General features: G+C 39.2%; 1 protein-coding gene and 1 long non-coding RNA gene across 2 annotated transcripts; one reads left to right on the top strand and one right to left on the bottom strand.

The window, feature by feature from the left end:
* Positions 1-120: 120 nt before the first annotated feature.
* Positions 121-13,834, bottom strand: LOC148187341 (uncharacterized). The gene is made up of 3 exons (XR_015778902.1): positions 13,737-13,834; positions 13,408-13,499; positions 121-252 (listed from the first exon to the last, which is right to left on the bottom strand). It is a non-coding gene; the product is annotated as an uncharacterized LOC148187341 (long non-coding RNA).
* gja2 (gap junction protein, alpha 2) lies at positions 4,517-7,224 on the top strand. The gene has a single exon (XM_088088386.1). It carries the CDS (start codon positions 4,786-4,788, stop codon positions 5,851-5,853), a length of 1,068 nt encoding a protein of 355 aa, XP_087944512.1. The 5' UTR covers positions 4,517-4,785; the 3' UTR covers positions 5,854-7,224.
* Positions 13,835-14,297: the final 463 nt, after the last annotated feature.

Here is a 14,297-nt window from a genome sequence, read left to right as displayed (position 1 = left end):
TTACAATTCAGGAAGAAATGATTATCCATTGTGAGATGACTCATGTGAAATGTCTATGGCTTGGTAAATTGTCCAATTTGACTCCAGTGATAGTGTTCCAACATGTAATAGGTTGAAATTGTTCTGGTGTATTTTGATAGGATTTCCAGACTAAGTGGTAATAGTTCATGTAATACCTGGAATCACCAGAGAGCAGCAATTCTGATCTTCCAGAGGAAATGAAGCTGCAGCTGATTCTCCTCAGCAATGTCACTAGGAGGGAAAAATAAAAAAAAGAAATGTGAGTCATTACATATTTACAATGGCACCGCCACCATGTTCAGACGAGAGATCCTCGGAGCCTTGCTGCCAGCTGTGAGGACACGTCTCAGACTGATTAAGCTCTCCTTCTGAAGGCCAGAGTGCACAGTTTTTGGTTATCAATAGCCCGGCCACGTAAGGGGTCAGTGTGTGGGTGACAATGGTTGACCCTGGGGACAGCTGGACCTGCGGTGACCAAGCGTGAGGGCACTTCTCTTTTTATGGAACTTGTCGACACACACCATCTATAGAGTTCAGATTGAATTCCTCCAGTGTGTTATTCCTGTGATTAGTCTTAGTAGTAACAGCCTTTGAGCAAAGTTCATGTGATCTGTGGGGCATCTAAGTCACACCCACACAAATTTTGTTTAAAGAATTGAAATGAACGAATCGTGATCTTTGATTATCTTTTTTATTGTAAAATATTTCAATACAGAGTTAGAAAAGTCAGCTCTTACACTGCTTTTTCAGCTTTTTTATTAACCAGTATTCAACTGTGACCATGTTGAGTGACAAAGGTCAATAACACCAAAGTATCAGAAGTAAAAGTTTGTGTTATATTATGTGTTATATTATGACATACCAGTATATTCTAGAGTTTTTGTTACCAAGCATTTTCAGGTGTAGCTGATTTAATCTCATGTACAGAGATTGTAACAGTGTAATCTGTAACAATGTCACATATTATATAGCTGATCGTGTGTTTTGGATGAGAATTTGAATTGGAAAAGTAACAACAACAGTCAAATTAATATAATATTTCCCTCTAAAATTAAGCAAAATTCAAGTATAAAGTATGAAGTAAAGGGCGAAAATACAAGTAAAGTACAAGACCAGTACTTCAACATTGTAGGGGAGACCGGGGTTGGCTGGCAAACAGCTATTTTCTGGTGCTTTAGGTCACAGAAACAGATATCTAACAATGGTTGGAATATGTGCCCAACGACCCTGCTCAAACTTGACCCAGCTTTATGAAGAAATTATGTTAGCCAGTAACCACTGCTCAACTCAGACTTTCAAATCTTATATCAAAATGTTGCTTCCTTGACCTGCGCTCATCGATTATGTTAACATTTCCAAAAGTTATTAACTTTTTGGGTGAGGGCAGCATTGAAGTAAAGTAGTTTGTGGACTAAATGTATTATAAAACTGTTTTAGATAGATAAAATTGCATTGTGTTACTTATAGTTAAGAGACAAAGGAATCAGCTACATTTTGATATAAGATTTGAAAGTCTGTGATGAAAGATGGTAGCTGGCTAACATAATTTCACAACAAAGTTGAGTCAAATGTGAACTGATCTGGTTAGCACACTGATTTGGTGCACATGTGACAACCAATTGCCAATTGTAAATTTAAATGTAACTAACTGAGAGATTAAAACTTTTTGAAAGATTAAAAACAATGTTTATATAATTATTTTCATTACTATTTTGATTATCAATGGCAAAAGTTCATAGTAATAATTGCTCAAAATGTTTAAAAAGTGCTTAAAAAGCTTTCAAGATGGGCAGATACATAAATTATCGAGTTTTCTGGTTCTTTCAACTTGTTTATATTGGTTGCCTTGTTTTTTAGTAGCTATAGCATTTTAGCATCTACGCATTGGGCTAACCAACCCCCTGATAAGACTGGTTGACCCAAATGTACAACACGACTTTAATTGCAAATCATCTGATTTTAGAAAACGCTTGAGTGTATTAAAACGTTGCCACTATGTATTTAAGGCTGAGACCTATTCTCAAACAAATTATGCCAAAGAAATACGCCGGAGAGTAAAAAGTGTGCCAACTAACCCCTGTCTCCCCTACTTCAGTACAGTAATAAAATGTACTTCAAGCTTAATGTAAATGTTACTTTTCACCACTGTTGTGTTGTCTAAACCACAGCTTTCTCTGGACATATTACCTCCATGTATAAAGCTTATCAGTCACTCAACAAGCAGTAACGCTCACAGCAGCTCTGAGGGAATGCTCCACAGTGTCTGACGCTCCACCACACAGTCAAGGGTCACCATGAGAGTGACAACAAAGCCACTCCCATCACCCTGAATTATATTTAGATCACGCTGACATGTACGACTACCTGCATCCCCACTGGACCCCCGAGCTGCCACTCAGCTGAGCAGGAACACCTCTTAAACGAGGGGTTTGATACTTTTCTACAATGTTTTCGTCTGTGCTCGCACAGAGACCAGACAGGGCTTTAGTAGTGGTGGCTCATTGAACGGTGGGCATTAATAGGCAGCAGGCAGGATCAGAAAGTCTCCAGTGAAAAGTATCAGAGAGAAGTTTATCTTGGCGCTGCAGTTTCCTCAGTGGTTCAGGAGAACATGGCCTCTCTGTGAACTGAAGAGGCTCAGTCACCAATTGCCTTTGGATTTGCACTGCCGTAGGAGATGAACATTATCAGGTATGTTCCAGGTAATTATTTCTAACTTCATCAAAAAGTGCAATTCTAAATTTAATTTGGCTACAGTATCATAGAGTATACATCTACATTTGGTATATGTACATCTAAGTAAAGATTTATGAATGAAATCAAGGCTCAGTATTAAGCACATTTAAAACATTTATTACTATGTGATAAGTTTTGATCCTTTACGTAATCCTTACTTCCTGGCTGGCAGTCTTTGTATTCCAAACAGGTGGTCACATTCACAGTCTGTTTATGTCTGATCACTGATCCCATTTTCTAAAGGACAAGTACAACTATTTTTAAAGTAAAGTTTGGGTATGTTGTAACCAATAGGCCCTGAAAACTGAACTAGAAACCTAATTTTGGAGTCGTGTAGCAGTGTTGGCTACTGTGTCACAAGATCTAAGTGTCTCCCCGGCCTCCTCCAGGGCTTTCTCTCACACACAGTCAGCTGTGTCCTGGCTGGTTTTATGGCGTGCACTGGATAGGACACAACCTTTGGGAGTACAAACAGTGAATTCATAACAAATCAGTGTTTCTATTAGTGATCCTGCTACGCGTTTTCCAAAAGTAAAGTGGCCTTTGTTTAAGGATTGACATAGCAGAAACAAATACCATATTTATAATGATAAAGCATACAAGGAATACTGCTGTATGCTGTCATTGTACAGAAGCGAAGCTGTTTTTCTCTGTGTGCCTTTAAAAAAAATGAATGTGGTTATAATGTACAATAAATGTGGACACTGTCAGTTTAAACTATTATCAAGATTAATCAGATCAATCATTAACATATATGACTACATTTAAGACATGGTTCCCACATTTGGCTCCTGTTGTGACCCCTTGTGACTTCTAAATTTCTCTTTAAAGCTGCTAGAGTCAATATTTTTCATTGACAATGAATCAAAGAACTATGTGTAATGTGAATGGGTCATTCAGAGTCATGCATTCACAGAAAAATATCATCTGACTGCAGTTTCACTCAGCTATGTAAAATTTTGCCTCTTTCTGCTCACTGTTTTGGTTCTATGGCCCTCAGCTTAACTTTTTGGGTTAATTTTGACCTCTTGCAGCATCATTATCACATCATTATAGTAGGCAACTGTTCTAAGCAAAAAAAGCAACAAAATCTTTCAAAAACCATTATACCAACAACCAAACTACAGACACAGCAAATTAGCCACAATCTAGCAAACATAGTGGTGCATTTAGCCAGTAAATATCCAGATATTTCCTTCAGAAGTTGCTGGAGATCGAATACAATGTGGAAGGTGATAAGTGGATATTGGACTTATAATCAAAACAGGTAGATAGAAGCACAAATCCAATCTAATGCTGATGTTGCTCTCTCATAAATAGGCTTTTTTTGGTTGACAAGTTCAACTTGTTGTCTTCACAGCTTCTTTTCACTGCCCCCAAGTGGCCAAATAATCAGTCATTGCAGATTTAAATTTGTTTATGTTAGCAGTGGGTTGGAAAACAAAGAAAACCATTTTCACAACCACAGTTTCACAGTCAAACCATGTAAAAGGACGGGTCTGATGTGTTCAGGACACAACGTGTTTTGTGTTTCGTTGAGGGTATTTTTGTCTCCCTGTGGTTGGTTTGTGTCCCTTGAAGGTAGTTTTGCATCTCCTTGTGATTCTTTTATGTCTCTTTGAGTTGATTTTTTTGTCTGTTTGTGATTGTTTTGTGTCCCTTTGAAGTAATTGTGTCTGTCTTTTTGTAGTTGTTTGGATCTCTTTAAGGTATTTTTTGGTTTGTTGAGGTACTTTTATGTCTTTTTTGGTTGTTTTGTGTAAATTTCTAGTCATTAAGTGTCTACTTCATGTTGCCCATTTGCCCATTTCTCTACTTTGTGTCTCATTTTTCCAACTGAAAGCCAGGGGGGCCTTGACACTTTGGGCTCCTTGGCCTGTGCCCAGTTGGCCTGTTCAATAATCCATCCATGCACATTATTGTGTTTTGTTTTTTTTTCATCCAAGTAAAAATAAACATTTTCCCTCTCCTTACAGGTGTCTCTCTTGGTGTTTGTAGATAAAACTGAATCTATATCTGTAAGCCAGTATGGGGGACTGGAACTTGTTGGGAAAGCTATTGGAGAGTGCCCAGGAACACTCCACCGTTGTGGGCAAAGTCTGGCTGACAGTGCTGTTCATATTCCGCATCCTGGTGCTGGGAACCGCTGCTGAGAAGGTGTGGGGCGACGAACAGTCCAGCTTCACGTGTGACACCAAGCAGCCTGGTTGTCAGAGCGTCTGCTATGACAAGACCTTCCCTATTTCTCACATCCGCTTCTGGGTGATGCAGATCATCTTTGTCTCCACGCCAACTCTCATTTATCTGGGTCACATCCTTCATCTGGTCCGCATGGAGGAAAAGGAGCAACAGAAACAGAAGGACCTAGCCCTCCAGAACGAAAAGCACCAGCAGTTACTTGGCACCAAAGCTAAGAAGCCCTCAGTTAAAGACAACCAGGGCCATGTGCGTTTGAAAGGTGCACTGCTACGAACCTACGTGTTCAACATCATTTTCAAGACCCTGTTTGAAGTGGCCTTCATTGTAGCTCAGTACTTCCTGTATGGTTTTCAGCTCAAGCCGATGTACACCTGTGACCGCTGGCCTTGCCCAAATATGGTGAATTGCTACATCTCTCGACCCACTGAGAAGACGATCTTCATCCTCTTCATGCTGGCTGTGGCCTCCATCTCCCTGCTGCTCAACCTGGTGGAAATGTACCATCTGGGCTTCAAAAGGTGCCACCAAGGCCTTCGTTACAGACGATCAAAGGCTTCAGTTGAGGCACCCAAGACCCTAAATGAGACAGTCATGCCTTATGTCCCAAACTATAGCTTCTTTTCTGGTCATTCTGCAGTGCCTGAACATTTCCCCACGGGCTCCAAGTACAGCGTGGCAGAGCCCAACTCTGCCTACAGCCCCTACAACAGCAAAGCGGTTTACAAGCAGAACAGAGACAACATGGCCGTGGAGCGAAAAGGTAAAGCAGACGAAGATGATGTAAAGGAGAGGAAAATCTCCAGCATTGTTTCTGAGTCGCCCCAAACTCAGCGCAGAAACAGTCAGTCAAGCAAGCAGAGCACTAACAAGAGCAGGCTGGATGATCTTCAGATCTAAGGACCTTCTGTGTTTTCATCCAAGACTCATGACAACATGCATTAGCATGTGAAAATATGTGCATCATTATGGAAGACTGTTAGGGGCAAAACTAAAAAGTGACAACTAAAAAGATTATAGCTGTGATTTGACAGTGCACATGGATTATTATGTAAATGTAGCACATGTGAGAAGCCAAAAACAGGTTTTCAAGAACATACCAGTAAATGGGTTGCTGCGCTCACATGGTATCAGTCTGACCAACAGCAGATGGAAAACGCCTTTTGGACGGCATGGTAAAAACAAACAAACAGTCCGAAGGAATGGCAAGATTGTTAAAAAAAACCAAAAAAACACGCATCATGATATGTTGCTATAGTAATACATATTGTCCACAGAAAATGGAATGAAATACATTAAACAAAATATTTTCACATTTAGTATTTTATGACATTTTTCTAGAAATGTAATTGTCCAGAACATCCATGTTTTCTCCTTGTGTGAAGGAGCGCCAAAAAAGCCAGATATAAATTCCAGTGCAGGGTGGGGCAAAAAGTTAAAAATATTTTAACTTTGAGTAGCAACGGTGTCTAACGTTACCATTGCCAGTTTTCTGTGCCGGCCTCTCCTAATTTTAGCATCCTGCTCTACCCTAAAATGATATCCGGTTCTCCATCTACTGACTCCCTCATTCCATGTCAACGCAGCATTACAGTCGCATTTTCTCAAAAATAAACCTGAGCGAGCAAGTATCATGAGATGCTAAAAAGGTATGGTTAAATGCTGTGATGGTTGAATACATTTATTAGTTTGCAGTTGATGGAAGCTTCAGAGGTGAAGGTGATTTACATATGTGAGTTAATGGTGACTTATGTTTACACTGTGAATTATTTACATATTCACATGTTTAAATACTTTCATCAGTGACTTTAAAACAGCTACAATTATCTGCCTAACCTACCTCTGCAGTTTTACTGGTTAGTTCAGTAATATGTGGGCCAGGAACTAGGAACTGGCTCAAAAGTTTTGACATTAATGAACTTCCATATTGTGGGTGATGACTTGAGAATTGTTATGTTTACAGGCAATTTCCATACTGAAACTGTGAGATTAAAAGCAAAAAGCTGTTGTTTGACAGAAATAAACCTCTCACTGTAGTTTGAATATGTGAAACATCGCCATGTTACTGTACTGTTTGTGGAGCATGCAAGAAGGACAAAAGCAAGCATGATAAAAGCAACAGTGAATGTTGCTTTTATCATTTAAATTATGGGCAATAAATATCAACATGCTTATTTGGATTTTCTACAAAAGTGGATATGTTGACAAATGCAAACACTTAAATGTTACTGACTTATTTTGTGAAGTTTGATTAAACGGATTTGCATCAAAGGGGTGTTTTGTCAGTATTCATGTTTTTAGTCTGATATCAGATCTATTGTGACCATCAAGTGACCAAAAACTACTTCCAGTTCTTTCTCACTTGTCATTTAAGTGTCACAGATTTACTATGACAGTATTTCTTTCACTACTGACATATAGCCTTTCCACAACATACCAGCGTCGGAAGCAAGTTGGTATAAGAACAAAAACTGCAGTCATAAAAATGTATTTTTCATTCCTCAGCGCTGCAAATGTCACAGTTTCAGAGCCAGACAGTGTAAGTATTCACAAAAACCTGGTGGCTGATGTTTCAGTGTTTACCACAGCATTCATTCATCACCTGTGGATTTGACATGTATAACAGCTAGATTTCAAGTCTTTGGACGTCAAATGTTTTAGTCAGCACAGTCTGGTTTGTTGGTTCATTGTGAATGTTATAATCATCTAAATGGATGTAGATTTGGAAAATGGTTTACATTCACCTCCACGTCAGTTATACATATCAGAAATGATATGATGTTATAACTGCACATGTTTGTAACAGTTTTCCTAACCACCAGAGAGAGATGAGAGAGTTGAGATTTACACACTGGACCTATTCACCAGTTGTTAATGATTTTTTTTCAAAGCTCCACATCCTTGAAGAACTCCCTTTGTTTTAGACTAAGTGCAATGAGTTTATTTCTAAATATAAGGTCACATGAACTGGAAAACTGATGTCACCATTTTTAAAAAAGTTTTTAAATATGCATTGGTCATACAGTCACATGCTTTTACACTAGTCACATCAAAATATTTATTCCTCAAAGAGTCTTATGGGAGCTCAAGAATAATAATAATGTGGGGATATCTCATCCCCAGCCGTTCCTGTGAATCAATATTCTAATCAATATATAGTTACAGGACTGTTCTCCTTTACAGCAGCCACACTACGAGAATCTGGCTGCATATTCATGTGGAAAAAAGAAAAATGATTTAGGTGACCATTCTAAAGGCGAAGTTGGCAAAATAAACAAACATTTGTTTAACTTCAACGAAGTTGATGTCTCTCCTCTCCTTTTCTCATGAGCAAAGCTCAATGTACAAAACATCCAGGTAGTATGTTGGCTGAGCTAACCCAGGCTGAAAAAATTAAGCCACCATGAAAGTGCCAAAACCGGCAGTTCGTCAAATGTGCTCTTACAGCGGCTCCAAAGCAGAGTCAATCCCCATTAAAACATATGTTAAAATGTCCAACTTAACAGCAAAAATAAACATGTTAATAACCTAGTACAAAAGATGGTTTTGATCTCTTTAGGTGATTTCCCCATTCATGACATAAGGGGTGAATTTTTATACAGCCCACCTATCCTTTTATAAAGGATTTAAGTAATGCATAATTTAGGTTGTGGCTTTGAGTGACAGGCTGAATGGGAGGCTTCACCACAGCCTATGAGTCAGATTTAACACTTGTTCTTCCTCAGCTCTTGTCCAAATATGGTCACTTTTGGCTTCAAAAATCCAAGATGGTGATAGCCAACATGCCAAACTCAAGCCTTCAAAACAGCAGTCCACAAACTAATGGGTGATGCTACAGTGGCCAGGTTACAGAGGTTACAAGTTCCATCTTTATTTTTACAGACTATGAATTTGCCAGATAAAACGCGGGGAGATGTTGGAGGGATAGTGCATCCACAGCATGGTGCTCTGAGCAGTTAGGGGTTCAGTGCCGTGCTGAAGGGCACCTTAGAAGTGCTACTACTACTACTACTACTACTACTACTACTACTACTACCACTACTACTACAGACTGAACTACTACTGCCGTAAGCTGATAAACTCTGAGTAACAACCTCTAGTATTTGAATCAAGTCATATACAGGTGAAGCAGGCTACAGCTAAAATTTGGATGTTTGAAATACATATATAATCTACATTTAAGTAAATAAAAGTGACTCTGTATGCATAGATCTCCAGTGACCTCAAATCAGGCTCCGAAACAGAAGAAAAACTGGATCAGGGAATCAACAGCCTCCTGGGGATGACTGCTTTCATATTTGTTCAGATGCTCTACTGTACTTTGATTGGATGGAAATGTTACTTAAGGGCCAACTGACAGTAAGTCTTGTATTGCATAGCTCTGTTTGGATGTTAGTCTTTTAATCAGTAGAAAAGATGAATTTCTGATTATTCATGTTAAATAAATCCAATGATATTATATTATCATAAAAATAGGGTCTGTATGATTTGCGAAACTGTGCTGTAAAATCACCACTGTGATTCGATTTCGCCTGTGTATCAATGCAGCCCTGCTATTTTCTGCCACCTTAACTGCCTGGTTTCCAGCAGCTGCAGCAGACATGCACAGACTGAGCACGATGTGGATGGACCCATTTCCAAAACACATACCATCATACACTGGTGAAAGCTCTGCTTCAAAGACTTCCTCAATGTTTCTATAAATAGCTCCCATGCACACTTGCAAGAGCATTGTATGTGCAATGGGGGGTAGGCGACCAAAAGTGTCTTCTCTTGCATCAGCAATAATAACACGTTGGTGCCAACAATCTCGCCCAAATGAAGATAGACAAGCTTGTTGTGAATAGTACAGTGTAACATCTGCCCTGCAGTGGGATTTAAAAACTGCAAATGTTTTATTAATTTAGTCAAATACTGTAAATACTTGTTGGCTGTGTGGGATGACACTTTCGTTTCTTATTTATCCTTCTCTTAGTTTTTCATTTTTGTTTTCTGATATATTACAGGTCTATCTGAGAAATTTTAAATGCATAAGTGCCAACAACATTTCACATTACAGTGCTTTTTTTATCATTTTAGGTTAACTGAGCCCAAATACCAATCCTCATGAAAAATTGTGGCAGTCTGTTAAGGTTGGAGAGTTTGTCATTACAAAATGATTTTCACCGACTTTTATTAATGTTATGAACCAAGATAAGAGCTCTCACACTTCCAGAGCAGCCTGATCTCTCTTGACAGAACAAGGTTGAAGACCGAACAGGTGAGGGGGGTGAAGGTTGTGAACTCCAGGGTACAACCATATGCAACCAAATCTCTGAGCCAGAATAGTATATACATGATATGCAGAGGCCATCCGTCACCGAGTCACATTGCCGCTCGTAAATCACGCAGACAGAGTGCACGCTTTAGGATGAGTCCCTGTTAATGATGATTTACTGTGGGCCTGTATGGTCCCGTGTTTTTTTCACGTCATAAAGAAGCTATTTTTGTAGCTGCCGTGTCGCCAGTGAGCGGTAAGACTGTAAATGTCATAAGAATGTTTTTTTAGTTCAAAATATGACCCACTAATGGAGAAGAGCAACCTGTTTTAAACAAGATTTGTGCTTCTTTTTCCCCAAGACATAATGACTTGGCATCTAGCACCATGTGTCATTTTTGTGTTTGCTGTCTCTATGCTCTAAATACCATTTACATGTGGAAAACTGAATTTATGTCTTTTAAAAAATAAATAAATAAATAAATATTCTATTGCATTTTCATCCAACTCCTACCTGTGGTGTGAAAAACCAGAAAGTGAACGAGTATCCTGGGTATCCATGTAGTTTAGCGTGTTATGGGCCATGTGCAGTAATGTTGTGAAAAGCTTTTAAAGATTTCAGTTTACTGTCTTCAAAATGTATTCTAACCAAATGTATCCTCATATGAGTGTTCATGCGATATCTAACAAATTAGCGCCCCACAAAAGATGTTATGTACTTTGGGTGGAATTATATAGGTTAGATTTAGGCAAATTAAGTTACATAGGTTAGATTTAGGCAGGTGAAGTTACATAGGTCATATAAGCAGAGACCCATGATTACGAGGGTTTTCATAGGTATACGTACAAAAAGTGGATGAGAACAGCCTCATCATAACTATTTTAACGTCCTGCCAGAATTTTTCCATTAAAATGCCATTCTTACTGTATTCTGGGGCGCCATATGAGGTTGAACCCTTTAAGGTTTTATGTGATCTGGACAGGAGACATGCCAGTAACTGTAGATATTTATTGTTTGTTTGTGGTGGGGCGGTCAGCTGTTGTGAGGGGACAAAGAATTCCCAGACCTGTGGGTGACGTTTGGAGCCTCTTTCACAACAAGTATGACAAATAGCAGTGAGTCATAGCTTCCGTGCATCACTTGACAAAGTGAAAATAATGTGACAAAGAAACGGACTGCTAGTCGTGATGAACCTACAGAGAGCAATTATCACCTTTAGAAATGGAGTCGGAGGAGGAATTGGAAAGCAAAGTTAGACCTGGGGACACGAGATGATCTGAAAATGAAAGAAAGAGGAGTGATTCAAGTGATTCCAGTCAGTCAAATAGGAAAAAAGAGATGAATCTTGATGGGATTTTCAAGGATTCACAGGTGGTTGGAAAGTTTTTAGAAGGACAACTTGGAGATGTATGATCATACAACAAGAAATAATGTTGTTACATGCGTATCAAAGCATCAGAGAGAAAGAGCCCTGAAGATTCATGTATTTTGAGATCATTACAGGGCTGTGACTTAATTGCTTCCTGCTCAGGTCATAAGTAAGGAAGAAGGGAGTGGTGCATGGCTTTTATTTCAGAATGTTGCAGGTATGAGGCACCGGGACTGACAAGATTCTGGGAAGGGGAGAAGGAGAACTGTAATTCAGCGGGTTTGACTTTTGAAGGGGAATTGTTGGAAAGACTGAACCATGAGTATGTGTGTTAGCAGACAGTGCCATATGAGACAGCTCCACTCATGTTTCAGCTGTCAGGAACATGGTCATGTTGCTGCAGAATGTAGGCGAGGCAGAGGGAAAACCTCTATGAGAAGGAGGACATCAACATGCAGGTCCGCACAAAGAGAATTAAAAAAGTCAAAGTGAACGACGTTAGAGCTGGAACGGGTGTGTCGTATGCTGAAGCTGCGACGAGAATAGAGAGAAATGATTAAATGGTGGCAATAAAAGACAACCCAGAGCAGAAAATAAATTATCCGAATATTGGCAAAAGAAAGGGTATTTAAGCATTTATTTGCCATGATTATAAATGGTGCTGTTGCTAGAAGATCTACATACTACACTGAGGGAGGACTTTGCACCAAGTCAGACCATTAGGTCTGGGTCATGGAATCATGGAATCATGGAGATGTCCTGAATGGGATCACTTTGGTGTAAAATATACGTAAAACTCTACAGAAAAGAAGTTCTGCCTTGGGTTGCTTGGACAGCAACAGACCTTTGCCTTTGAATTTTTAGAGAACTCACCCGGTTACATTTTAAGGCTTAAATTGAGACAGATTGAAAGGTGCGGCCGCTTGAGTGACAGGCTGTCTGCGAGGTATTACTACAGTCTGAGTCAGGTGAGTCTCAACCAAATACGGTTGTTTATTTTTTTAAGATTATTTTTTGGGCTTTTTTGCCTTTAATTGATAAATAGGAAAGCTGAGGATTGAAAGTGAAAGAGAGAAAGGGGGTGACATGCAGCAAAGGGCCGAGGCCGGAATTGAACCCACGGCCACTGTGTCTAAGATTGTCACCTTCATATTTGGCTCCTTTTGGCTTTATGGAGCTTTATAGTGAGTTTCAGCTATGTATAGCCATCCAGACACCAGCTAAACCATCAGCGGCAGTGGCTCAGGAGGTAAAGCAGTTTGTCCTTCAATCACAAGGTGCATTTTAATGTTTGTGTGAATGGATCAAGAACAGACAAATTGTAAAGTGCTCTGGCCAATAAAGTAAAGAGGGGCTACAGTTTGTAAATGCAGTCACCGATATTAACATACTGTATAACAACATGCTTTGGCTCACTCATGCTTCAGTTTTTAAGTTTTTAGCCACAACAGGAAGCTGTTTTCAGCAGAAAGCTGTACACTAGTGTTAGCACCAAACTGCAGACATGGTAAGCAAGTAACAGGTGAACTTAATGTTGTAATTTATATATATATATATATATACACAGGTGTATATATATATATATAAATTACAACATTAACATGCAAACAGATTCATATGATATTTTATCATAGCATAAGTAGTTCATGTTATGATCAAAGAAATAATATTTGTAAGGTTATGATACTTTGAAAGGAGCCAATACTTTGAGTTCACTTTGCTGAAATTACTGATGAACTTTAAAACTGAGTATTTCTTCCACCACTACAAATACCATCATAATCACCATTTCAGTTAACTGAGGTGATTGGACAGAGTGCTGCTCACCTCCTTCTTCAGCTGGGAGTAGGGCTGGTTCATTGATGGAGGTGTGGAGGGAGACAGGGCTGCTGAGGATGAAGCTGCATCTGTTCTCTGGCCTGATAGCAGGCAGGGACAGAGACAACTGATTTAGTATTGGTAACTTACTAAAAGCTTGGCTTAAATGACGTTTAAAAGATTGATATATCATAAACAGACTTTTCAGAGATGTTGGCTAATGTTAGCACAACAAACACAAACAAAAACATGTTAGTTTATTCCACTACGGACTAAACAAATTAATCTCCAGCACTCACGGTGACCCGCCTTTCTTTGTGAAGAATTGGGTAACATACCGTCACCCTTTCTTTTCTCTCTCTTGTCTTTTTATTGGTTTCTGGTTCCCAAACTCTTCTTTTCTAGGCTTGGCGTTCATCTTTACCGTTACCGTTAGCAAGCAGCGGTTGCGACCATGGATCTATTGTAAATTGCGGCAGGTGTGAGGACAGGACCGAACCATTTCATAAAAATACCGGGGGGAGGGGGCAATGCAGGCTCTTTTTTGCCGAACTCAAGAAAGTAATAATCTAAATAAAAGCTCCTGTTAGTGATGATAGGTTAATAATTTTCTATTAAAAAAACAAATCCTGATATGCCTATATTTTAGGGCCCCTTCGTCCTGACTTTTCAACCCGGAATGGCGCACCTGCATACAGGTTATTGAATACAGATGAACGTACCTGCAGCCGGATAGCATTTTTTTCAGATATGGTAGGACAAAGTTATATTATTGGTAGTTTCCCTACGCCCACTATTAGATTTTATACACATGCCCATGGACAGGTTTTAAGATGATTAAAAGCTCCACATAGATGTGCCTTCTGTTCATCATGGTTTTAAAAATGATGTTTTTAAAA

This window comes from Plectropomus leopardus, chromosome 15, assembly GCF_026936395.1.
Source record: "Plectropomus leopardus strain MGB_pleo_1.0 chromosome 15, ASM2693639v1, whole genome shotgun sequence".
Lineage (NCBI taxonomy): Eukaryota > Metazoa > Chordata > Actinopteri > Perciformes > Serranidae > Plectropomus > Plectropomus leopardus.
Note: the sequence above shows the minus strand (reverse complement) of the source record. Positions and strands in the feature narration are given on the sequence as shown.

Excerpts from the sequence above, each read along its gene's own strand:
- gja2 (XM_088088386.1), top strand. The coding sequence starts at position 4,786 with ATGGGGGACTGGAACTTGTTGGGAAAGCTATTGGAGAGTGCCCAGGAA.